The 25,698-nt window shown below is 36.6% G+C and overlaps 1 protein-coding gene across 2 annotated transcripts; it reads right to left on the minus strand.

The window, feature by feature from the left end:
* Positions 1–937: 937 nt before the first annotated feature.
* postna (periostin, osteoblast specific factor a) lies at positions 938–25,213 on the minus strand. 2 transcript variants are annotated; one of them, XM_081354663.1, is made up of 26 exons: positions 25,056–25,213; positions 24,116–24,214; positions 17,159–17,223; positions 16,473–16,630; positions 16,111–16,272; positions 14,716–14,862; positions 14,410–14,551; positions 12,367–12,579; positions 12,075–12,209; positions 11,714–11,862; positions 11,306–11,442; positions 11,057–11,187; positions 10,843–10,973; positions 9,649–9,751; positions 9,362–9,429; positions 9,147–9,192; positions 8,993–9,025; positions 6,026–6,589; positions 5,868–5,927; positions 5,458–5,550; positions 3,048–3,107; positions 2,906–2,965; positions 2,760–2,819; positions 2,009–2,095; positions 1,888–1,929; positions 938–1,547 (listed from the first exon to the last, which is right to left on the minus strand). In XM_081354663.1, exons 1-26 carry the CDS (start codon positions 25,172–25,174, stop codon positions 1,495–1,497), a joined length of 3,117 nt encoding a protein of 1,038 aa, XP_081210789.1. In that variant the 5' UTR covers positions 25,175–25,213; the 3' UTR covers positions 938–1,494. The 2 variants fall into 2 exon arrangements, with proteins under 2 accessions (XP_081210789.1, XP_081210788.1); XM_081354662.1 differs by having other exon boundaries at positions 5,862–5,927.
* Positions 25,214–25,698: the final 485 nt, after the last annotated feature.

Consider the following 25,698-nt stretch of genomic DNA (forward strand, 5'->3'; position numbering starts at 1 on the left):
GCAAAAACAATGTATGTTTCATATTAAGCAGATTGAAGTCAGATTGTTTCTGCAACTGCCTGAAAGGTTTTTATATCTTATTTAATTTTAATGAAAATCTTTCTTTATGGTTTTAATTTTAATGGATCATTTGGATCGATATTAGGTGTGAATTTAGCAGCTTTCACTTTAGACCAGTGCAAACAATGGAGAATTTTGAGTGTATATATCTCATACCCAAGGCGTCACTTTCGACCATGCTTCAATATCTGACGCTCAAAGCACCCTTTAGCGTCCATATGAGACGCATAACCGTACCACAGACCTAAACCTACCCAACCGAAGCGTCACATATTGACGCTAAAGGGTGCTTTGAGCGTCAGATATTGACGCTTCCGAAAGCGTCAGTTACATGACGCCTAAACCTACCCATAACCGAAGCGTCACATATGGACGCTAAAGGGTGCTTTGAGCGTCAGATATTGAAGCATGGTTGAAAGTGACAAAAAGTGACGCCTTAGGTATGAGAATGTGTTGCTATACATCTAAAACAACTTGCTAGACATGTTCATCCTCCCAATGTTTTTTCAATAAAGTAGTAGTAGTAGCCTTTGTCACTTAGTCACAAGTACCAGCGAAATTAGCCATCAGCCTATAGGCCTATAGGCAAAGTATAGGGTTTCAGGTTTAGGAGCAAAGTTTTACTTCTTTCAGACATAAAGTCATCCATATGACGTGTGTAAAGGCATATACATGCAGCTACTTAAGCCCTTATGTCAACATGTGCTTCTTTTACTCTGCAGTGTTCATTTTTGCATTCACTTCATGTCATTTTTGACATGCTATGTATCTATAAATGAGAACATAAAGGGATTAATGTGTTTAGCTCACAGTAAACTCAAGATGGATAGCAAATCATCATGACATTTTTCAATAAAATCACAAGTAGAGTTCTTTTCAAATGAAACTGTTTTATTTATTTATTTTAGCTACATTGAGGCTTATTTCAATGTGATGATTTTAATTTGTACAATTGAAAAGTCTTGTCTGTTTAAAAAAAGGTTTTAAGTGAATAAATTCATAAAAATTAACTATAGCTGAATGATGGACAGTTAAAAGCTGCATAATTTAAAGTAAACACAAAAGCCAAAGCTTCGCTGATCCTGATCAGATAAAAACATATTCAAGTGTCGGAATGCAAGCACCATAAAATATAATGTGCACGACTAGCTCAGTGACAAGGCTCATACAGTATATATTCAAAGAAACAATATAAACAGCTGGAAAAAAAGGAGCAAAGTCTCTCTTTGTAACCACCACCATTTCAAGTACCCCTTATCTGAGTTGAAGTGGGGTGTTTGCCACACAGATCCAAGATATTACTGCGCTGGTTTGTAATGTGTAAACATTCCATGCGGTTTGTAGCAAAAGTGTATTTTCAGGCCAAACACACTGTTCTACAACACTGTCTTTCACTTAAGCTGGATCTCCAAGTACAGTGAGCGTCCATTCATCTCATTGTCTTGGTTTGGAGGGATGCCTGACCAGTCTCACTCTTCGTCTTGATCCTGTGTTTTAGTCCACAAACAAACACACACACACACACACACACACACACACACACACACACACACACACACACACACACACACACACACACACACACACACACACACACACACACACACACACACACACACACACACACACACACACATATATATAAAAGTTAATCTACACATCTATGGTTCATTTTCATCTTTGTCTATGGATTATGACAAAGTTGGGTTTTTTAAAAAAAAAGGTGCTAAAACTATTTTAAAGTATTTTAAATCTTAATCGTTATATAAAAAGAGCAACACAATGACTTCAAGAACACATCAGATGTTAATGAACTGAAATGCATACCTTGTGGTCGTCTGGTGGCGGCTCGTTTTTTAAAGCGCCCCTCTGAAGGAAAAAAAAAATCAGTTAAACTTTCGGCATCAGATCCTTCATATCGTTCGCACTGAGCTATGAAGCCACTAACCCTTGATGATTCTGGTGATTCTCTCAGTTTCTGATTCAAAGAGTTCTGGATTGTCCTTCAAAGATACAATCTTTGAGAAATCTGGTACTAAAAGAGGCATAAAATTAAATTCAGTAAATATTCAAACATGTAATATTTTTACACTCAATCATTATGTACTAAAGGGTTCTGTGAGGCACTTCATATACAGCATAAAACCTTCCCAATATGGGATCATTTTATAGATTTAGGTTTGGTTGATTTTTTATTTTAATTACATTTTAATGAATTAAACAGCTCGTAAACATACTTTATCGCTAGAAAATTTTAAATAACCCATTAAACATGAAAGTATTATGCCATGACATTTCTCCTTATACAGACCCTTTTTGGCATAAAGTGTTCTATAAAATTGAGTGAAGAACTGTAAGGTTCTATATTAAACCTAATTGAACCTTTTTTCTAACTGTGTAAAGTTATTGAAACTGATATTTAAATTCTGGCTGATTGTGATAAGCCAATAATTGTCATGTTATAATAATCAAATTCTTTTACTTTAAACATCACAGCTGAATTTAGGCATCAAAACATTATAATGTACAGCATAAAAAAATGACATTAATAAAAATATCACAGTGTTAATTAATTAGTGTTTGTAAAAGTAGGGGAAATTAGTATGCATAATTGCATATCAAATATCAACTGTCCATTTAATAAAAAAAACAACAACAAAAAAATCTCTAATATCAGAAGTGTAAATATCATATCTTACCTTCAATGATCTGTGGTTCTGGTTTAATTACTCTGGTAATAGTGGTTTCCCCTGGTGCACCTTTGAGCACAAAAAGATGGACGTTTGATTTGGTTCAAATTTTAAAACCACATATTACCTCTATGTATTTATGTATTACGTCTCACCTTCAGTGATCTGAGACTCTTTCTTGATTACTCTGGTAAAGGTAGTGATCTCTGGTTCGCCTTCAAGCAAAAAGAGAAGTCTATGACACAAACATCTGGGCAAACCCTATATCATATCATCATTTGCTTTATTAGGTCTTACTTTCAACAACCCGGGGATCTGGTTTGATTACTCTAGTTATAGTAGTGATGCCTGGTCCACCTTTGAGAACAAGGAGACATGAGAACAATGGGTGAACAAACTTCTGGGCAAAAGTGAAACTAACCCTGAGCCAAATCAGTGAGTAATAGTCAATAATGAAAGCCTTAATCTTACTTTAACTGTCCTGCTTAAAGATTCTGGTGTAAAACCATTCTTTCTTTTAGCTAAATCATAAGTGTGATCTTGCCAAAAATCAATGAAAACCATAGGGTAGGAACTTAAATCAAAAGCATCTGGAGTAGAGCCATATGTGTGAGCCATGGGAAAACCAACGGAGCTTTATTCTATTACGTAACTAGGGATTGTAATCCGTGGGCATAAAATTAGACAGAGAAACAAACATTAAACATTACTACACAACAATGAATCACCGAGTTCACAGCTGTTCTCAATAAAAATGTCAAGCTCTTTAGGAAGCTACAAAAGAGTCTTACAGATCGCAAGCCTTTCAAAATCATAAATCAAATTAATGTTTGGATCAATGGCATAAAAAAAACACAATATGGGAAAGAATCATTGATCATTACATATGCCAAGGATTACAGGGAAAAAGTGTTTGGCAGCAGAGAAAGATATCTGAAAAAATTGTGATAAAGGGGAAGATTCAAGAACGGTCTCTTGGTTCAAGTGTAAATGGATCACTGATTTAAGTTTGATTTGTTCAAAATACATTAACCTTTAAATACAAGTACCAAGGTCAGTGTTATTGTTGACTAAAATCAAAACTATTAAAAATTATTTGCATTAATTGATATAAAGATTAAATAAAATAAACTATTAATATTAGATTACATTTTTTTAAATGTTGACTTGGCGACTATCTAAAATAAAATAAAATACTAAAATTTAATAAAAGCTAAATAATAAAATAATAAAAATAATAAAATTTAAATGAAAACTGAAAATATAAAAATAAAAGCTAATTAAAAATACTTTAATAGCACATAAATAATATGTCATGTTCTAGAATGCAGTTAATATCAGATAAAGGGTTGCTTTTAATGGGGAAAAATCTAAGATAACGTCAGTAAACTATGGAGTGCCGCAAGGATCTGTGTTAGGCCCTCTGCTATTCTCAATATGCTGCCACTTGGTAATATTATAAGAAAACATGGAATTAATTTCCACTGTTATGCTGATGACACTCAATTATATATTTCATCACGACCAGATGAAAACACTAAATTATCTAAATTGACAGAGTGTGTTAAAGATATAAAATACTGGATGACGTGTAATTTTCTGCTATTAAATTCAGATAAAACGGAGGTATTACTTATTTGGTCCAAAAAACTGCCCACAAAACCTCTTGCAATACAACTTTAATTTAGAAGGATGTCCTGTTACTTTATCCACTACAGTAAAAGACCTGGGTGTTATACTAGACCGAAACTTGTCTTTCGAAAATCATATTTCATATGTTACAAGAACAGCCTTTTACCACCATAGAAACATTGCTAAGCTACGTAACATGCTATCTGTTTCTGATGCAGAAAAGTTAGTTCATGCATTCATGACCTCGAGACTAGATTACTGTAATGCTTTATTAGCTGGTTGTCCTGCATCCTCAATAAACAAGCTACAGTTAGTCCAAAATGCAGCTGCTAGAGTTCTTACTAGGTCAAGAAAATATGATCATATAACACCAATTCTATCATCTCTACATTGGTTACCTTTTAAGTTCCGTATCAATTACAAAGTATTGCTACTGACCTATAAAGCCCTAAATGGTTTAGCTCCAGTGTATTTAACGGATCTTCTATCGCCCTACAATCCATCGCCCTCTTTAATATCACTAAATTCGAGGCTTCTGGTCATTCCTAGGATATTTAAGTCCACTAAAGGAGGGAGGGCATTTTCACATTTAGCTCCTAAACTCTGGAATAGTCTTCCTGATATTGTTCGAGGCTCAGACTCGCTGTCCCAGTTTAAAACTAGATTAAAGACGCATCTCTTCAGCCAGGCATTCACATAATACTTACCTTTTATACTACAGTTACATCGGATCAAATGCATTAATATTATGAACAGCAGCTATGCTAATTATTTCCCATCTGCTTTTCTGTTGTCATCTCGGGACGCTAGTCCCGAGGTAATTAGAGTTCGTCAGCTCCAGTTTGTATCCAGCCTAATACATGATTAACTAACTTTATTTTTCTATGTACATTTCTGAAATGCACTTTCTTTAAAAGCTGCTTTGAAACAATATGTATTGTGAAAAGCGTTATACAAATAAATTTGAATTGAATTGAATTGAATTGAATTTTACCATTCAGCAATATTGCGGCCAGGATATGGGCTTTTTTTGTTAATATAATCCATAACTCAATTAAATCTCTCTTAGACCAACCTCCCTGAGTGATTGCGTCAGTGATTTGTCTGATGTCTTCCTCCCCGAGCATGTGTACGTCACCATCCTGAAACGTCTGAAGCTTGGTTATATCTACAACATATAAAGTGATAATATTTGACATGGCTGTGCTACAAGAATCCTTTCAATGTTGTATCAGACAGAATAGGACAAACAACTTTGTTTACAGCCACTCTGAACCAAACTGAATTGTTTAAGTACGAGGAACTTGTTTTGAGAACAGTCTTGAACATGCTGAGTATCTCTTTCTAATCCAGTTCTTACTACACTAGAATCCTTTCTCAAATGTTTAATAAAACCAACTGGACATTTTAACTCTTAACAACTTGGCGAAATAGGAATGTTGAACTATTCAACCAAATAAAGTTGTTCAAATTAATGACCTTCACCCATGATTCTCTTGATTTCTCCCTCAGAATCAATTTCACCATCAGATGAGGCACTGTGAGCTGAGCAAAAAGAATGAATGCAAAATCAATGTTACAAGAAAACAGTGTATTTTTTTTATAAAATTAACCTTGATACTTAATTTGAAGTTTGGACATACTTTCAATGAGCCTTGTGTCCTTTGAAACAGACGGCTTTCCTTGAACCACTCGTGTAACTTTGGTGACGCTTGGTTCTCCTTCAACCACTCTTGTAACTTTGGTGACTCTTGGCTCTCCTTCAAGTATTCTGGTAACTTTGGTGACTCTTGGCTCTCCTTCAAGTATTCCGGTAACTTTGGTGACTCTTGGCTCTCCAACCACTCTTGTAACTTTGGTGACTCTTGGCTCTCCTTCAAGTATTCCGGTAACTTTGGTGATTCTTGGCTCTCCAACCACTCGTGTAACTTTGGTGATGCTTGGTTCTCCTTCAACTACTCTTGTAACTTTGGTGATGCTTGGTTCTCCTTCGACTACTCTTGTAACTTTGGTGAAGCTTGGTTCTCCTTCAACTACTCTTGTAACTTTGGTGATGCTTGATCCTCCTTCAAGTACTCCGGTAACTTTGGTGACACTTGGCTCTCCAACCACTCTTGTAACTTTGGTGATGCTTGGTTCACCTTCAACCACTCTTGTAACTTTGATGGGCTCACGCTCAATGACCCTGGTGACCTTGATCTCGGGGCCTGTGGGAAAGGTACAGACCCTGTCAGGTGTCGTGTCAAATAATAGTGGTCATGATATTTTCAACAACGTTCTCAGTAGTTGTGAAAAACAAATTATTCAGAGACATTTTCCTTTATTGGAATAAAGTACAACTGTCTTTTTAGATACTTTTAAGTTTAAGTTAGTGTGGCAAGCAGGGAGGGCCCGAGAGCTGAGAGAACGGATCCTTGAGTGACTCACGGAGAAGCTCCAGATGCATAAAAGGAGGAGTGATGACAGTGAAGAACGAGAGAGGACCAAGCCTGGACTTTAAGTTGTGTTTTGTTTATGTAGGTGCGTTTGCCTGTTCCGGCCTCCTTCTTCCCTGAATTACTAACCTTGCTACAGTCAGGTTTGCTTCCAATTGCGGAAAACTTGTTCTGAAATCTATTCGTGCATTGTGCCAAATTGAAAGAAATCACAAGTAAATGATCAAAGATGAGAATGAAAGTCAAAGCCAGTCATAAATAGTCACTGGAGCTTTCAGAGCTGTTAATGAACACCACGTCGGCCTTTCTCTCTAGACACTACAACAGGGGTCACGTTTCGTGCTACTGCTGGATTCAATAAACAAAAATCAGGATATTCTGCCAAAGATGAGATAAGACATTGTGCACATGTGGCTGTGGATCAGGATCCTGACTTTTTTTGATTGTAGGCTCAGCATAAATGGTACTTTGTGATTTATGGTGTGCACTGACTGTATATAAGAAACTGTAAAAAAATCAAATACTACATTACAGACACACACACACACACACACACACACACACACACACACACACACACACACACACACACTACCGTTTAGGGTCGGTTTCATGTTTCAGTAATCAAGAAGTCTTGACTGGTGAGCAGTTAATAAGTGTCTATATGAATTTTCTATTTTAGTATGTTTTGTTGTGAATTATTGTGTAGTGTATTTCTGTGATGCAATGCAGAATTTTCAGCATAATTACAGTCTTCAGTGTCACATAATCCTTCAGAAATCATTCTGATATACTGATTTAGTGCTCAAGAAACGTCTAATTTTTTTATCAATGTTAAAAACAGTTGTGCTGCTTAATATTTTTGTGGGGAAAAATATGATACACTTTTTTAGGATTCTTGATGAACAAAGTAAAAAAGCATTTATTTTAAATTGAAATCTTTTGTAACATTATTATTATAATTATCATGATCAATTCATTGAGCCCTTGCTTAATAAAAGCTTAAAATCTTACTGTTATGGTTTGGTCACACTCAACATTTAATTCATTGATTAAACCATTTACTTTGTCGTTATAAAGGTTTCATTGTACTCTGTGTGGTTTTAAAGACTGATTGGAACCATGACAGATGCACAATTCGATAAATGAATGACATATGCGAATGTTTCTCTGTAACATCGACTTAAATTAAATTAAATGAAATTAAGCCGTACAAAGACTCCAAATGACTTGACTTTCATCAGTCACATCTGTATTTCATTTATAACTTGCTTTGTCATTAAAAGATCTTTCATGGAAAAATTTTGTCTATCATTTACTAATAAGTAAGGGTCCCGCTATGGGATTGGGTCTCTTACAGCTGTACCCTCGCAAAAGTTCCAGAGAATCTGGGGCTGAATCTGAGGTTCTAGATCTGACCAGCCCTCAGAGGATTCATCAAGACTTGTGATTGTAAAGTAACACATAAAAGGCTTCAGAATTTTAGATGCTGTCAGTGTGTATACATTGGTTCAGCCAATGTCGGGCTGTTTTGACACACATTAGCTTTACAAAATTGTGGGACTATTATTTTTTATTTTAAGAAGAAAGGTAGCTCTGCTCTAGGTCGTAATTCTCGCAACCATAGCTTTAATCAGTTTTTACCTTCACAAATACACATTTTAAGCCAAGTTTCCAATAGCTTCAATTCACATAAATTCCATGTAAAATTTTCTGAGCTTCGACATTCACTCCTACTCAACAGGAGGGTCTCCTGCCATGGTCTGAGGCAAAATCCTCTCTCTCTCTGTCTCGAATGGCTCTTTATCTGCTGTATCGGTCCAGCGACTGCCACAGGAGATGCCAGTGCTGGTTCAATCCAACAAAACAACATGTTCTCGCTCTCCTCTGGGGCTCTATGATCAATCAGGTTTACTTGGAGTTGCATTTGAGGCGAATTCAGGCTTGTTGTTGTATTGAATAATAATTGAGTCAATACATAATTGTACAAATATCTAAAAGAGCTTCTGGGAATAATTGGCTGGCAGAGAAGGGCTTGCCTGAGGAGCTCAGTATCACATATAAAATAAATGAATGCTTATGGATGTAGAAAGGGTGTGAGTGGATGGGAAAAAGAGTTGCCATTTAGTGAAATTAAATAAAATAAAATTCAAAAGTGATGAAATAATGTTTTACCTTTCTCAATGACATGTGTAGTTGTAGTCCTCCCTGCAATGAGAAGCACAATATTCATTAATAAAAAGCATGTCAAATATAACCCATATGTCCTTGATGATGTTATGTGGAACTTAAAGAGAAATGAAACTGAGAGGGTTGAAACTGAACTTACTGATGAATGTAAGTGGAATCTCACGGTAGGTGAATCCAGATTCAAACTATACACAAACCAAACCAAAAATAAATAAACAAATAAATGCATAAATAAATAAAATAAAAGCAACTGATAAAACAGGATGTGTGATTGTACTGTAATGTACTGGACTGTGATGGATCTGTTATATAAAAATGTGAGAAAGTGTTCAGATATGGTGTGTTCGGCTGTACCTTCAGCTGCATGTATTTGATGAGTCTCTTCAGCAGAATCAATATGTCTTCACTGCCAACTGGCAGATCTGTGAAATTCAGTAAAATCTTCTATTAAGCTCTAGGGACTGTTTCTTATGTTTCAGGAATTGTACAGTTATATAAGAGTTGTGAAATCAGGTTCATTGAAGATGTAGTCGATCTATGCAATTGATTTTGACTTAATGCATGTAAAAGTCCCACCAAACAATATCACATCTTAAAGATATTTGCATATAAACGCTCATTCATTGCTTTTAATACTTTACCTTGTGGATATAATATAGTCTTCACTACATGGACCACTCCATTGGATGCCATAAGATCAGAATCTGGAACCTCCACTGAATTTACATGGATGGAGTTGTTAACCTGAGTATAAGGTGGTGTTAATCATTAAATTACTTTTTTAAAATTAGCATTGATTAGACGAGAGGAAAAAAATATATACAATTAATATATATATATATATATATATATATATATATATATATATATATATATATATATATATATTATATATATATCATGCATCAAATAATATTAATAATAAAATATATAATAATAATAATGTGAGCCTAAGTGGGATAATCTTACAAAACCCTTTGAAACACTTCAGCACATTTAGAAAAATACAACAGCTGGACATTATATTAAGAAGTCACTTCCTAGCTTTTGCTCTTTTTGTAAGATATCTCTTGACTAAAGTAAATTTACATTTACAGTGCTGATATCTGTTTTCAGCAAAGGAAGTGTCTGGACATTAGGACATTACTAGACCTATTGTTCCAGCTTTTAGAGGGAGTTAGGATGGAGGCGTTGGAGGCTGAGATTTGAGCTATGTTGATTTTGATTGATGGCAACAAACTGTCTGGCCTCAAGTTATGACCTTATCACTTAGCAATGCTCTAAATTCACACACAAAAGGCCCAATGCCATAGACCCTCGGCTCTATACAAACATACAAATAAAACAGTTCCTATTCCTAATTCAGGATGAGATGTATATTTTTTTTTAATAATCAAGTCAGTTTTATACTCAATGTTAACATGCTGGTATGGTTTCCTGTAAAGGATTTACGTGAATGTTCTGGATTTGGTTCATGGAAATTCGGAGAACAGACACAGGAAATGTGTCCTGCGTCTAATTGCATTGTCTGACGATAATCGCATGTCAGGTCCTTCCCTCTCTTTTGCTACAAAAACATTAGTATTGGCTCAAATTCAAAAGTCACTCTTTCCGAGTCAAACAGTTTTATTATTGGGTGTGCAAAGGCCTTTAAACATTAATCATGTAACTGGAAAAGCTAATTATAGATTTTTTTTTCTCATGATCACTGTTGGGAAAAAGCTGACATTTGAGGAATTCTATGTGTTTTCACTGATTACGGTGTTTAATCAGATAGACTTGGCTTGTTAGTCGCTAAAAACCACGACTGGTAGAGATCCTATCAATGTTCTTACAGACTGCACTTGAAGGTTGTTGCCCTGTATGGTCTTGAGAAGATTAGTCACTCCACCCTCCAGTCCTCCATTAATAAAGACCCCATTGCTAAAATGGTAGAGCAGGATTGCCCTGAGCGCGTTGATGTCACCTGGATAAGAGAATAGTCACTGGTCACCTGTGAGGTAGCAGACCAAGCTAATGTTGGACATGTAAGAGGGAAAAATCATTTACTTTTTAAAAGAGTGATGTCGTCCTCTGTCAGGGTGCCAAAGGAGGCATCGATAGGAGCAAAGAGTGTGTACGATCCCTCCTGTTTCAGCAGGTCTGTCAGTCCAGCACTCTCCATCAGAGACAGGAAGATTCTGGAACAGATCAGCCAGTTGATAAATCATATGGACTTTTGAATAGAATTATATAATATAAAAAATGTGAATAGATGAATAAAATAGTAATCATTTCACATCACGATGATAATCTCACTTGAATCGTCCATCTTTAAAGAGCAGCTCATAGATGGTCGCCTCGGGTGGCTGGATCAGGGACCTCATGAGATGAAGGACTCCATTACTGCCTTCTCTGCTGCCTCTGACCATACATGCATTCTCAATACACACAGCCTAAAAAACACACACGAGGAGGAGAATGAAATGATAGTTGTGCTTTGGACATTTTACAGAGTATTGAGAAACAAAATAGTCAAACAAGGAGGAATTTCAGGTCTACAAACTTACCTGAAGCAAATATACAAGTGTATAAAACTTAACTGCCAAAGACCAGAGCAATAAAGCATATACAAGTGGTTGTTTACACAGTAATTGTTTGCAGGTCCTCAATCTTTCTCTAAGTCTCTTTCTCTTAGACAAAAACAAATGAGTCCTTGTCTCTCACCGTGCGATAAATAAAGACTCGGAGCAGTTTTCCTCCAAGGGTCTCGAGCAGCTGGCCGTTGTAGAGTTCATTCAGAGAGACCTTGAATCTCAGGATGTGGTTTTCCAGAATAATCTTCAGGAGACGCTGATCCATGGACATTACCTCATCTGCATGACAGTTGATGAGGAGACATTTGAAGTTATTCCGACATTTTAACCAGGACTGAGTGGAATTCAGAAGCGTAACTATTAAACCCAAACTGAAGATCATACATATATATATATTTTACATTAATAAAGTTTATTCAGGTCTTTTCTATTAGAAAAAGAAAGGAAAAACAGACTCCTATCTCTGCAGAAACATCCTGTATTTTGCTCACCGGAGAAGGCTCCATTCAGTGGGGCGAGAAGAGTATACTCAGTCTCAGGCTGCATGGCTGCAGAGAGGCCGAGCTCGGACACCATGTCACCAAAGATGCTCTGAGATTTGCTCACAAGCTCCATCACCTGCTTGGCTGCAAGACATATAAAAGATACACACTAAACATCAGATTGAGATTTAGATATTATATTAGCATCAATAAAGTTGTATATTTTAATATCTGTTGATGTATGACCCTTTCAGATCAAATAATGTCAGGTTGAACACAGTGGGCATGTACAGAGTCTCACCCGAGTCAGGCATGAGCACCTGGTCGATCAAATGAATGACCCCGTTGCTGGTCACAATGTCCTTCCTCAGCACCATCTTGATACCATTGACCGTAAGGCTCTCGCCATCACATCCGATCTCAATATTACTGCCCTCAAGAGTCTCGTAGATGGAGCCTGCCATAATGGCCTCAGAGCACTGCGCTGAGTTCAGGAGGTGGTACTGCAAAAGGGCTTGGAAAAATAACCAGAAAGAGAGAGATAAAGAAAGGATTGAAAGATAAACAGTGTGGTGACCTAAACTGTTGAAATGTCTTCATCTTCACAGTCCAGAAAGCTTTGGTCTACAGACCTCCAAAGACAATTAAAAACACAGAAGCTCATGTTGACCACTGGGACATACACCCAGTTCTTCCTTTGCGGGGGCAATCTGGTGGAGAGTTGAGACTCTTACATCAACTGTGATCTGTGATATGACTTTCCCAGCAGCTGAGCTTATTTCCTGCATCTGTTTAAGCAGTACATGCGTGTGCATTTTGACAAGTTTAAGTGCTTCGCCAAACCAAAATCCAAATCAAAACCACCTTCATAAGACACTTAGGCCCTATTCAAGATAGCCTTCTCTGAATCTACACTTTGTAACATGGGCTACTGGATAACAGTCTGCTGTGGGGTCAACATCAGTACTCAAGGGTGGCCACAAAGGGAAAATCTGGAAACTTTAGAGCAGTGGTTTACAATTCCTCTTGACAGCCTCAGCACACTTTCAAGGTGCCTTTTAAAAGAAAAAGTAAACTTTAAAATAAGCTAAAGTAGCTAAAATAAAGATCTTATCTGGCATTATTTTTGATATTTAATTGTACATTATATAATATTTTAATTGATTTCCTCAACAACTGTCATTTTTATTAGGAACCATATATGGGATTTCTTAAAAGTGTGATTTCTATACCTAAAAAGTCAAGGAAATTAATAAAATCTTAAAAAGATATTGGGATTTCTTTAATGAATATATAATTTACTAGTTATTTCAAGCTCTAAAATGTTTATTGCGTAAAAATTGCTATTTGTGAGTAAATAATAATAACTATAAATCCCATAATCATGAACAACTGGAAAAATCATGTAAATGTACTGGTCATAAAATGTGTTAACACTGAATTACGCTCAGTACTTGAAACTTGACGAATTTTGAGTAGTTTGAGAACCAGTGCTTTAGGACTTTTTCCTACATGCTATTGGCCAGAACCCTGATGTCTGATCTGCTTTAATGATTTGTGTTTTTGCACACTGCATTTGCATCAGTATACTGTAGGTTCTTGAGAAAACTAGCCTCAGAAGAAATTCATGTTAACATCAAAGCTAGACTTTGCTTTGAATAAAGGTCTCTACGTTATATTCTTTTAACACTTTTCCTTTAATGATAATCTAATCTAAAAGGTCACACAGATTAGATTAGTTGTAAATAGACCCTTTTCATAACCAATATTTGTGGCTATTTCTTTGTGAAACTGTGGGGAAAACAGACATACTTTTGTCTGTTGCAACACTTATAATGGTGTGACCACAAAATACCTAATCTTTTTCACCAAAATCCGATGAAGTATTATTCAACATTTAAGCATTTCCCATCCTGTTAGACTTCTTGACCAAACTTGATTTTGGATCCCTGCGGTCAGATCTGCTGTTTGCCCGCCGTCTGAGAATGTGGCACTGCTTGAATTGGACTGCATTTGTGGAGTTTACTTAAAACATGAGGCTGCTAGTCTTTCAAATCTTTGAGGGTGATTATTTCATCCTGTGCATGTTTTGTGTGCACATACACTACCGTTCAAAAAATTGAATTCTTTGATGAATAAAATAATTAAATTCTTTCAAAAAGAAAATCTTACTGACCACAAACTTTTAAAAAGGAAGTGCACTATGTGATAAAGACTTTAAAACCACAGTAGCAGTATTACCTCTAGCTTTGTAGAGCATCAAGACTGCAACCCCCTGAAAACACTTGAAAACAGAAATAAATAATGTTCTGTGGTTCTGGTCTACTACAAGTAATATGTTTACCTTGAAGTACAGTTGGGTCACTCATAAGTCTCTCCAGGACGTCGCCGCCTAGTTTATCAAAGGCCTCGTTGGTTGGAGCAAAAAGTGTGTAGTGTCCGGGCTCTCCCAGTTGGTTCTGGAGACCCGAATTCACAGCAACTGTCTATAAAAGACGTCAAACAAGATGTTAGTATAAACTTGACTCTCAGAAATCATATGCCCCTGCTGAGGAATAATTTTTCATCTGTAATGGTTCCTAGGTTCAGAAAGCCTCCAAGGATTTTTAGTCATATTAATTTACAATAGCACAGTCATAATAACACATACGTTCAGTGTAATCAGCTCATCATTGTTTTCGATCACATCCTTTATCGTTTGGGTTATGGCGCTGATGACCCGATCAATGACATGCACAACTCCATTAGTGGCCACCTGGTTGCCGTGAATAATCCGGGCACAGTTCACAGTGACAACCTGTAAACCATTGAAACAGATCAGTTTAGTGAGTTTACACTGAAGTGAAGGATACTTCAACCAAAAATGAAAATTATGTCATAATTTACTTTTCCTCATGTCGTTCCAAACCGGTACAACTTTTATTTCTTCTTGGAGAAACACACACACACACACACACACACACACACACACACACACACACACACACACACACACACACACACACACACACACACACACACACACACACACACACACACACACACACACACACACACACACACACACACACACACACACACACACACACACACACACACACACACACACACACACACACACACACACACACACACACTGATAATCTTTTCTTTTTTTTTTTTTTTCACTTAGTGAAAGTCAATGGGGTCCAATCAATGTTGTTTTGGACCCCATTGACTTGCATTGTATGCACACGAATTGTTGAAGCCTTTTTTAAAATAACCTTTTGTTTCAAAATAAAATAATCTTTTTTGTTTTACTTTTGAAAGAAAGTAATACAGGTTTGAAACGGCATGAGGATGACTATATGATGACAGGATCTTCAAAGAGCATTTCATAACAGTTTGGCAATTGTTAAAGGGATAATTCAACCAAAAATAACAATTTTGTCATTACTTACTCACACTCAAGTTGTTCCAAACCCGTAATACAGTAGTTTATTTCTTCTGTTGAACACAAAAGAAGATATTTGAAAGAATGTTGGAAACCAAACAGTTGACGGTAGCCCTAACTTCCATAGTAGGAAAAAAAATACTATGGAAGTCAATGTCTACCATCAACTGTTTGCTTACAGACATTCTTCAAAATATCTTCTTTTGTGTTCAACAGAAGAAAGAAATTCATACAGGTTTGGAACAACTTGAAGGTGAGTAAGTGATGTTAAAATTAAATTAAAAATTTTGGGTGAACTATCCCTTTAGCTAAAACTAAAAACAATTAAAAAATATTTTTTGTTAACTGAAATAAAGCAGAAATAAAATATTACAAGAAAAAATAAAATAAAATAAAACAACATAAAAACTAAAACGGAAATAATAAGCTAAATAGAAATCAAAACAACTTATAATACTGACAAAAGCACAAAACAAAGTTACTAAAAGTTATCCTAAAATTTAAATGAAAATATCAAAATGAAAGTTAATTCAAAATATGAATACAAATAATACTAAAAAAGCAGTACACAGTTTCACACACACAGTAAATTTGAAGAAAAGAGAAACATACTCCATTTGAGTAGTGATTGATATAGAGGCCTTGTTTGTTATACATGGACTTCAGGGTCATATCATTCTTCAGGTCCTTAGTGAGAAGCCGTTTGTTGACCATGTGATAGTGGAGTGCATTGTAAAGCTCAGTGTTTCCACTGACCATGGCAGCTTTCAATGCCTGCAAATATACAGAAATGACGTTAAAATGCTATAACTTTGCTCTGGGAAAAAAAGGTTAGACAGCATGATATTCCTCAATTTCCATTCAGTGCTCCAAGTGTGCTTATTAATAACGCATACATTTGATAACCGATTTAAACATAGCATGCAAATACTGCGGCTCGAATGAAGCAGAACATGGCCTGGAATGCGACTCACAGGATCTAACTCTTCCCAGGCGTCGTCTCTGGGTGCAAACATTGTGTAAGATCCTGCTCCCTCGATTTCTTCCCTCAGTTTGGATTGGTCAGCGTATCGCTTGGTGATCTTGGCTTTCACCAGATCCAGGGTGCCATAAACACTGTCGATAGGGGCCACTGGGTGTGGAGTGAAATTTACAGGAAATAAGCACAAAGAGTTGCATGCACAGTTTCTATCAAATAAATAGATTCAGTATATAGTTACAATACAGCATATAATCCAAAGTCAGATGATGTAAACCTCGAGTCCACGTTCAAGACAAGCTGTGGCTCATTAATCTCATGTATAAATACAGCCAGCTGGGTCTGGGGTTTGTTTAGAGAACAAAAACTAATGTTCTCCTCCACTGAACTCATAGCCAATGAATAACTTGACATTTAATCGAAGCATGACCTTAAACTGAAGTTAAATATATCATAATTGTTGGCGCAATCCAATATACCAATAAAAATAACCAAATGTATTAACTTTTGACATGTGAATGTTAAGTTATTTTCGCTACAGACATGATTGACACCTCAAATCGTGCTTCTTGGGCTTAACAATAATATAGCAACTTTCTAACAACCACACAGACAGCAAACTCATAATAAATAATGAAACACTATGAAATATTCCTATTGATGGAATGAATGAATACAGACCTGCAGGGCAACCACGCTTCCCGTCTAACTTCATATAACCTGGGCAGCACTCATATAATATCATCCTGCATGGAAAAAAGAGGGGAAAAAACAGTCAAATTTATGGAACATATGACATGTTTTTGGTATAGCATATTTAATCTTTTTTTATTCTCTACCTAATTTGTTCCTTTGTTAAAAAATGGAAGAATTGACATTTTGTTCGTATTCGGTCCAGAAAACTCACGATAAATTATTTGAGCATGTCTACACAGATGTGTCTTTTTCATATAAAACATGTTTGTTCAACCATCTGGACTTTTATCTGGATTTGTTTTTAATTTAGCATGGCCTTTTTCTCTACATTTTTGCAGTTTTTATAAATCAAAATGTGTCACAAACTGCTGGACTTAAAGGTCCCGTTCTGCGTGATCCCATGTTTCAAACTTTAGTTAGTGTGTAATGTTGTTGTTAGAGTATAGATAATATCTGTAAAATTATAAAGCTCAAAGTTCAATGCCAAGCGAGATATTTTATTTAAAGTCCCCATGAAATCAAAATTGACCCTATTTACTTTGTTAGCGCATATTACTAGTCTTGTGGTGAACAATTAATCCGTGCAAGAAAATATTAAAAAAAAAAATTTTTTACCATGGTAATCTTTAATCAAAATCTGAAAATGCCCCTCCCCTCTGCATTGGAGGACCTTCTCCGATGACGTAGGTTTGAGGAATTGGTTTGGGCAACGCGTAACCACTCCCCTCAAACCGTTAGTCTGCTATGAGCAGAGATGGAGAGGAGGAGCGCTAGAGTAAAACCCTGCCCTCAATATTCCGTTTCACTGGGAAATACGTCATAACACTGGAGAAAAGTCGTTTGCAACTTCCGGTTCACGGGGACTTTAACAGAAGTTGACTACAAAAAACGGCTGGATTGGACTACACCCCTCTACTTCCTTCATTAGTGACATCACCAGAACCGTGTTTTGACTAACCTCCGCCCACAGGAACACAGGCGTATTGATGGCGAAAATGTCAACAGACATGGTTGATGTTTATCTATAATCGGGTACCGCAAAAGTTTAATTCGAAGTTGTTAGTTTGCTCTGTCCATTTCACCACGGACTGTTTTTCTAACCTGGGATAATATCAAGCAGGCTTCTCTCAGCGTTTCATACTGACGAAGGGGACAATTTCAACTATATTCCAGCAAGCAGTAAGTAGTGATTCACTATGGAAGTAGCGATTAACTTCACATCGTTTCTCTTAGTAGGATGAAAATAATCTTACTTAAACTGTGATTAATATACAGAAAGCGATCAAAGAACAATCCCTTTCCAATCGCCCAAGCTGTCAATCACACAGCGTGAGTTTATCTGGACACTTGCCAAACCTCGTTATGAAATCAATGACGCTGTTACACTGCACAACGAAGCTCTTACTGTATTTATATACCTCATGTTTGCATTGGTGAAATCATTAGTGAGTGCAGAAACTGCGTTGCAATGATAAGATCTTTTTTCACGCGATCAACAGTCTGTCATCTGCTCAATGCTCATCATCACTGCAACCTTTTATGTGATGAGAATAGATCTAAATACCTAAAAAACTTCTCACGATTCGTTATTCCAGATAGCTGTAATAGTAAAAACGTATAATAGCTGTAATAGTAAAAGTTTTCCAGATAGTTCCACATGTAATGCCAGATATTTCATATGCAAGCATGTCAGCCAATCACAGCAGAGGGCATTTACATTGAAGTCTCACAGCAGACACGCCCCTTCAAACAGAGCGTTCAAACCAGGGAATGAAATCAGGCTAGGAAATATGCCTTTTATTTTTAAATTATTACAATTTTTGATCTAAAAAACATACTAACATTATAAGGGCACCCCTGGAAACATTATAAAATAATAAAAATAATCCATGGAATGGGACCTTTAATATTCATGGTTACAAATAAGATGAACATTTACATCATCCACTACAATTATATCAAGACTTAGAAAATACCAATGAAAAGATGCTAAAATACCCTTTATATTTAAAGACAAAAAAATCTATATATTACAGACAACTATATAACTTCTCCTCAGAATATATGTTCTATGACTGTAGGTTCCACAGTATTACCTCATCTGCAAATCCTCAAATATTTGACAACATAAGAGGGCAATGACCCAAATCTGAGCCAGGCCTGGCAGAGAATGTATATTGTCTGAAATGTGTGAGGTCACTTGCCTTTGGGCTGTTTTGACAGAATAATGATTGATGTTCATTTTTGACAAATAACTTCAACTGGTATCTCTATAGTATATCTGGCATGCAGTGGGGAAACATGTGAAGCATTCCAGTGGTTTCTTGAACACATCAAGAGCGTACAGGTTGATATGTGCTCTCACTCAGGGGAAATTTTATCGCTCAGGGGGGGCTCAGGTCTCAGTTACGTTTTAGATACTTTATATTTCCTTTACTTTTCAACTTCCTAAGGGAATTTAAAACTTGATGCAAATTTAGACAGTAGCAGACATATAAAATTAGGGGATGTTTTGCTAATGTTCCCATTAAGTTATAAAAACATCCCTTTTTTTGGTTATGCAAACCAAAAACATTCTGAGAACGTTCCCTGTTAGCTGGGATGTATGTGATAATGAAAACTCTTTTACAAATTCCTGATTTTAAATTTAAATCTTTTAATGCAAAACTTTTTATTTCGGCAAATCTGAGCACGAGATCTCTTCTGAAACTCAAGAGGAGACACATTTGGTACATTTAAAGTACATAATGTATATATATGCACATAAAATATGTACATATATATATAATTTTTTATTTTTTTTTTCATACTGTGGAAGTCAATGGGGTCCATCAACTGTTTGGTTACCCATATTCTTCAAAATATCTTCTTTTGTGTTCAGCAGAATAAAGAAATGTATACATGTTTTGAACAACTTGAGGGTGAGTAAATGATGACTGAATTTTCATTTTGGGTTGAACTATCCATTTAAGAGTAAATAATAATTTGAATCTTAGCACTTGCCTAAAAGCTAAAAGTTCTAACGTTGTATTAAAAAAAAGGCTTTCCAACAGCTGTCTGCAGATGGCGTGTATATAATTCTCCCATGACTAATGTCGTTACACGCAGTTCTTAGCGAGAGATTTGTTTTTGAGAATTATCGTGCCATGCAGCCCTGCTGTTTGTCAGAGATGGTGGTAAACACACACCTGACACTGCACAGACTAAATTGCTCTTTTTTCTTTTGTTATCATCATGATAGTGTCTAGAGGCGCAGACTTTGCAGCTGTGGTGGAGTTCATCCACTGACACTGAACAATGTTCCCTGTTTTGATAAAGGAAGGAAAAAGGAAGCCAGCAGGATCCCTGAGAGAGGCCTGACTCAAACTTTCCCCTAGGCGCCCAGAGGAGAGACAGCAAGCTGGGCAGCTCCGGACCTACTGCTGCCCAGATTTTAGTCAGGGGGAACTGGGGGGAGACGCCAACCAGGGGTGATTATTTTGTGCTTTTATTATTTACCTCCCAGTAGACACATTTAAAATTGCTTTCATATGTTTTCTACTGTGACCAGAGAGGCTGCAGCCATACTGTAAATCCAAGAGTAAAACAACACTACAGGTGAGAAAAAGGATGACAATATTGAGCTGTATCATAAATCTCACAGGACATTAATTAACATACATAGGAGACTCTTTCTTTATAATTCTATGTAAGTCTCTCTTGAGAAGATTGAACTGGGGGCAACGGTTATTTAATTGAAAGCTTAAAAATGGAGCTGAGAACATTTTATTTGCTTTCTCTCTTCCAAAATCAATGCATGTCTGATGACTACAGGCATGAAGAAGAATCAGTCATTTAGGTTCCTGGACATGCTGCTGCATGATTGAACACACACACACACACACGCACACACACACACGTTGTATTTTCATGTTTTATGGGGACATTCCATTGACATAATGATTTTATATTGTATACACTGAATATTCTATCCCCTTACACTAACCCTACTACTAAACCTAACCTACCCATCACAGAAAACTTTCGTATGACATCACTTAGTATGATTTATAAGCTGTCTTCCTCATGGGGACCAAAAATGTCCCCACAAGGACAAGGATTTCAGATATTGCCATCTTTCTGGGGACATTTTCTCATTGTAATGAGTCTACCAGGCCACACAAACCACACATAATATATATATATGTGTGTGTGTAAGGGATAATGTATAGAGAGGCGGTCGTTATAGTGAAAACAACCCCGACAGGCTGAACAGGACCCCGACGCGAAGCGGAGGGGTCTTGAATCAGCCTGAAGGGGTTGTTATTCGCTATAACAACCGCCTCTCTATACATTATCCCGCTTATTACATGGCTACCTACAAAATAAATAAATAAATTGACACGAATTATTGATTTAAAAAGGAGTTTATTGATTTAAAAACGATTGTATTGCTTCCGCCAAAGAAAATAGTTTGTTCCGCGTCCATAGCAACGCGCTGTTTTTCATGGCAACGGTCTGCTATACTTCGCAGCGGTCTGTTATCAAGAAATAACAGACCGCATTCTACATTGGAATTAAGCCAAGCCATGTAATATATATATATATACAGGGCTTGACATTAACACCCGCCAACCCGCCAAATGCGGGTGGATTTTGCTCGTGGCGGGTAACACAGTCACTCCAACTAGCCACTTTGGCGGGTTGAATAATTGTAGTCTTTTCAAAAGGCATCTGAAATAAGTGTGACACTACGACACTACAACTCCCATAGGGCTGTCAACGAATATTCTAAATTCGAATATATATTCGAATAGTTTTAAAAAACAGAATTTCGAAGGTGAAAATTAATATTCGAATGTGGAAAAACGCCCGCGGTAGCAGAGGCGCGGCTGTCTGCTTTGTGAGTGGGCGCGCTGCCTGAGGGGTCATTTTATTTAACGTTAAACAGAAACATGAAGTGTAGGCTACTGTACTGACTGAATAGATATTGCATGAATAAGGTAGGTTAGATACAGCAGTTTCATGCACTGCAGGCTTCCACTGGTTTGATTATTTACCGTTTCATGTCAAGGAAAAGTTCCATGTTTCCCACAGCACGGCTCGCTCGGAGCATTCAATGTCGATTATATATAGGCTACTGTAAAACTTCAATCAATGTTAATAATATTTGTTTCAATCACTGAATGAAGCCTGCTATATAAGAGTCGCGACCTTAAATGGCTTGCATTAAACTCTTGATCAGCACTCAACATTCGCTTATTGTTGTTGTTCATTTTTAAACTGTTATGCACAGAGCGCGTGACGCCTCATTCGCGCCGCAAGACCTCCAGACGCGCGTAAACGCGTCTTTACACTCGCGCCAGATGCTCTATTCGCGTTTGGTGTTGAGTGTGAGGGCTAGAGAGATGAAGAGTGCCTGCGAGTGAGCGAGCGAGAGTGAGTGAGGTCTGCGGTCTTGGCCATTAGTTGATTTCCTTGTTTTCGTGTAGGTAATACGTTGTCAAATATGTTTAAACTTAAATAAACTACCTATACAAGTAGTTATGTCTCTTTGTATTAATTTGTCCTGTTATTGACGTAATGCACGTCATTGACAAAATGCGCAACCAGATGTTCGAATAGTTCGAATATAAGCTATGTGTTTTTTTTAGAGGGAATATTCGAAGGTCATTTTTGAGCAATTTTGACAGCCCTAATGAATATTGTCGCTAGTGACAGACAACAAAGAACCTGCTGGAGTTATGTCGTTTGCCGGTGGAGCAATGTGGCGACATAATACATAATACATGGTTTTATTTTAAAAAGGAGCTTTACACACAACCTTATCAGAGCTAATGATAATGACCTGTATTGTTATATATTTATGTAGTCTTGATTTGGGTGTATACAGTGGTTTTACATTTAAAAGGGTTGTAAATCTAGTTCAAGTACATTTTAGCACGCCATAGTCAACTTTTATCAGGTAATTTCACAACAACAAAAATGTGGCTAGTAAAAATGCTGTGTGGCTAGTAACTTTGGAAAACCACTAGCCACATTGGCTAGTGAGCAAAAAAGTTAATGTCAAGCCCTGTATGTATATATATAAAATCAATTATACATAAATGGCAATATAAAAACAAATAACATGAACAATGAACACAAATGACCATCAACAATGATATATGCAGAGACATAAGATTAAAAAAAACTAAAACAGAAATGACAGAAAAAGAAGAAGAAAAAAAACTACTACAATCAAACACAGACTTTTCCTGAGGCCAAATATTTTTCTCTGTTCTGTCACATATTGCAGATCTCTGCCAGTGGAAAGGCTGAGTTGAGCCTGAAAAGTTTAGCCAATTACTAGTCACCAGTCCCTAAGGCTTCCATCGCAGTCTTACAAAGCCCAGAAACATGCTTACCTCATCCTCTCAGTGAAGATGCAATAAATTAGAGTGGCATTTGAGGAGAAAACGGAGAGAGAAGCCACTGGAGCAACAATAAATATGTCAAGTCAGAGTCAGCGCACATGAGCTGCGGTTCATCTGCCATAAACAAGTACAGTTAGATGCATTTGGCTGACAACTGTTCTATCATCCTGCTGAAAGCTGAGAGAAAGGCTCCAAAGTGTAATATGTTTTTTTAATAATAAATCATCTCACTCTAGGAAGTATTTGGCCCAGCTTGTTTTGGCAAAAATCCAACTTAAATCCTTACTAATACAAAAACAAAAAACAAAAAAAAAACTGATCTGTATGAAGTGTACAAAATAGTTTCAAATGCTTCCGTTTCATTCACTATCCTTGAACACACCCTACAGCACAGAACAAGCCTAATCAATGTACCGGTAATCCATCACCTTTGTGACCCATCTTTACCCTGAGAACCACAGGCGCTGTTTCACGGCGACCTCTGACGAGATCACGGGCAGAAACCTGGCTAAAGCAGTGTCAGAGTGAAAAGCGATGAATGACTTACGCCTTCTTGCCACAGATGGATTTCTTGTACCAGTTCCTGCATGTGCTGAAGTACTTTTTCTTCGTCCCCATGACCTGCTGTAAAGCGCACACATTGGGCCTGGAAAAAAAAGAGCGGAGAGAGAATGTGTGTTAAAAAAAAAACCTCTTGGAATGGTTGATAACTGCAAACATGACAGACTCAATTAGGCAGGTGATTATATAGAAGTCCTGACAAATTGCTTTAAAGAGCTGACTGAGCAAATCAAAAAAGGCTTTTATTTATGTTTTAGAAATACATTTATGGTTAATGAATAAAATTAGATTAAAATATTCTCAATTTGTAAATGCCATGTTAATGATACACAGATTTCTGTAATTGTAAAGTGAATAAGTTTAGCAAAAAAAAAAAAGTTTTGACAAATATTTACATTTATACAAATATATCAATGTAACAAGTAATATTTTAGGATATCACAATATTTGTTTTAATTATACATAAGATATTATTTAAATGATTGTAGGTTCATACTGTATAACAAAAAATAACAATAAAAAAATACAGTGGGGGTCTGAGACTCCTAGATAAAATGCATAATTTGTATTTCCATATAATTCAATACATTTTTGTCCCATTACAAATATTTTGTCAGCATAATTTGAGAGAAAAGCTAACAAAAAATATTGTTTTTTGGTAGGTATATAACGTGGTACAATTAAAAAATTATGATATTTAATTAGTAATAAGAAACCGTACAAAATCATTTTACGTATATATGTATCATACATATCATTGGTTGTTATTGTTTTAGTTTTTTTTAAAGGTTTAAATAGAATTTTGAGTCCCAGCATTTTTAAAGTGGACTCATATGTAATTTCTATGTTTGAAGACATTAACAACATTACCAAAATTAACCCCCTCTGTCCCAGTCAGCAAAGGTGAACTTTTAAAACAATCTTACCCTTCATTCTTAGCCCTGATGCGACTGTGTGTGACTATCTTGTCATAGGCTGAAGACTCCACCTGGTCCAGGGAACTGAGTGCCAGGATGGTCAAGGTGGCCGTAAACAAGAACATCATACTGGAGAATCCCTGCAGAAGGAATGGGAGCGAGCAACAGGGAACCAGCCTTTATATCACCCCTCCCCTTCTCTTTCTGTCTCAAACACACACAATGACAGATTAATACAGAGAGAATCAACCTGCTTCCTATGGATCCGCCCCCTCCATGAGAACCCTGCACGCCTAAGGTCCTTCCATATTTACAGAGACAGAAAGAAGAGAGGCAGAAGGTTTTACAATGGTATGGCCAGACCATCTGGAAATGTTTAGGTGCATTACATATAAAACATCTACATTATATGCCAAATGTTTTAGACATGCTTTGTTCCTTTTAAAAACACATATTCTGCAAGCATTACACCTTTTTTATCACTACAGCTTAATATTAATCTTATAAGTGACAGGAAAAGCGGTATCATTCTTTTACACCATCGCTTACTCAGGTGCTCTGCAGGTTTGTCCTTAGAAACAAGATGTTCATTGTGTGCAGAATGCTACTGAGGGAATCAGATGAAAGGATAATGTCTAATCATACTGCAACT

Source organism: Scardinius erythrophthalmus, assembly GCF_964197995.2.
Source record: "Scardinius erythrophthalmus genome assembly, chromosome: 23".
NCBI lineage: Eukaryota > Metazoa > Chordata > Actinopteri > Cypriniformes > Leuciscidae > Scardinius > Scardinius erythrophthalmus.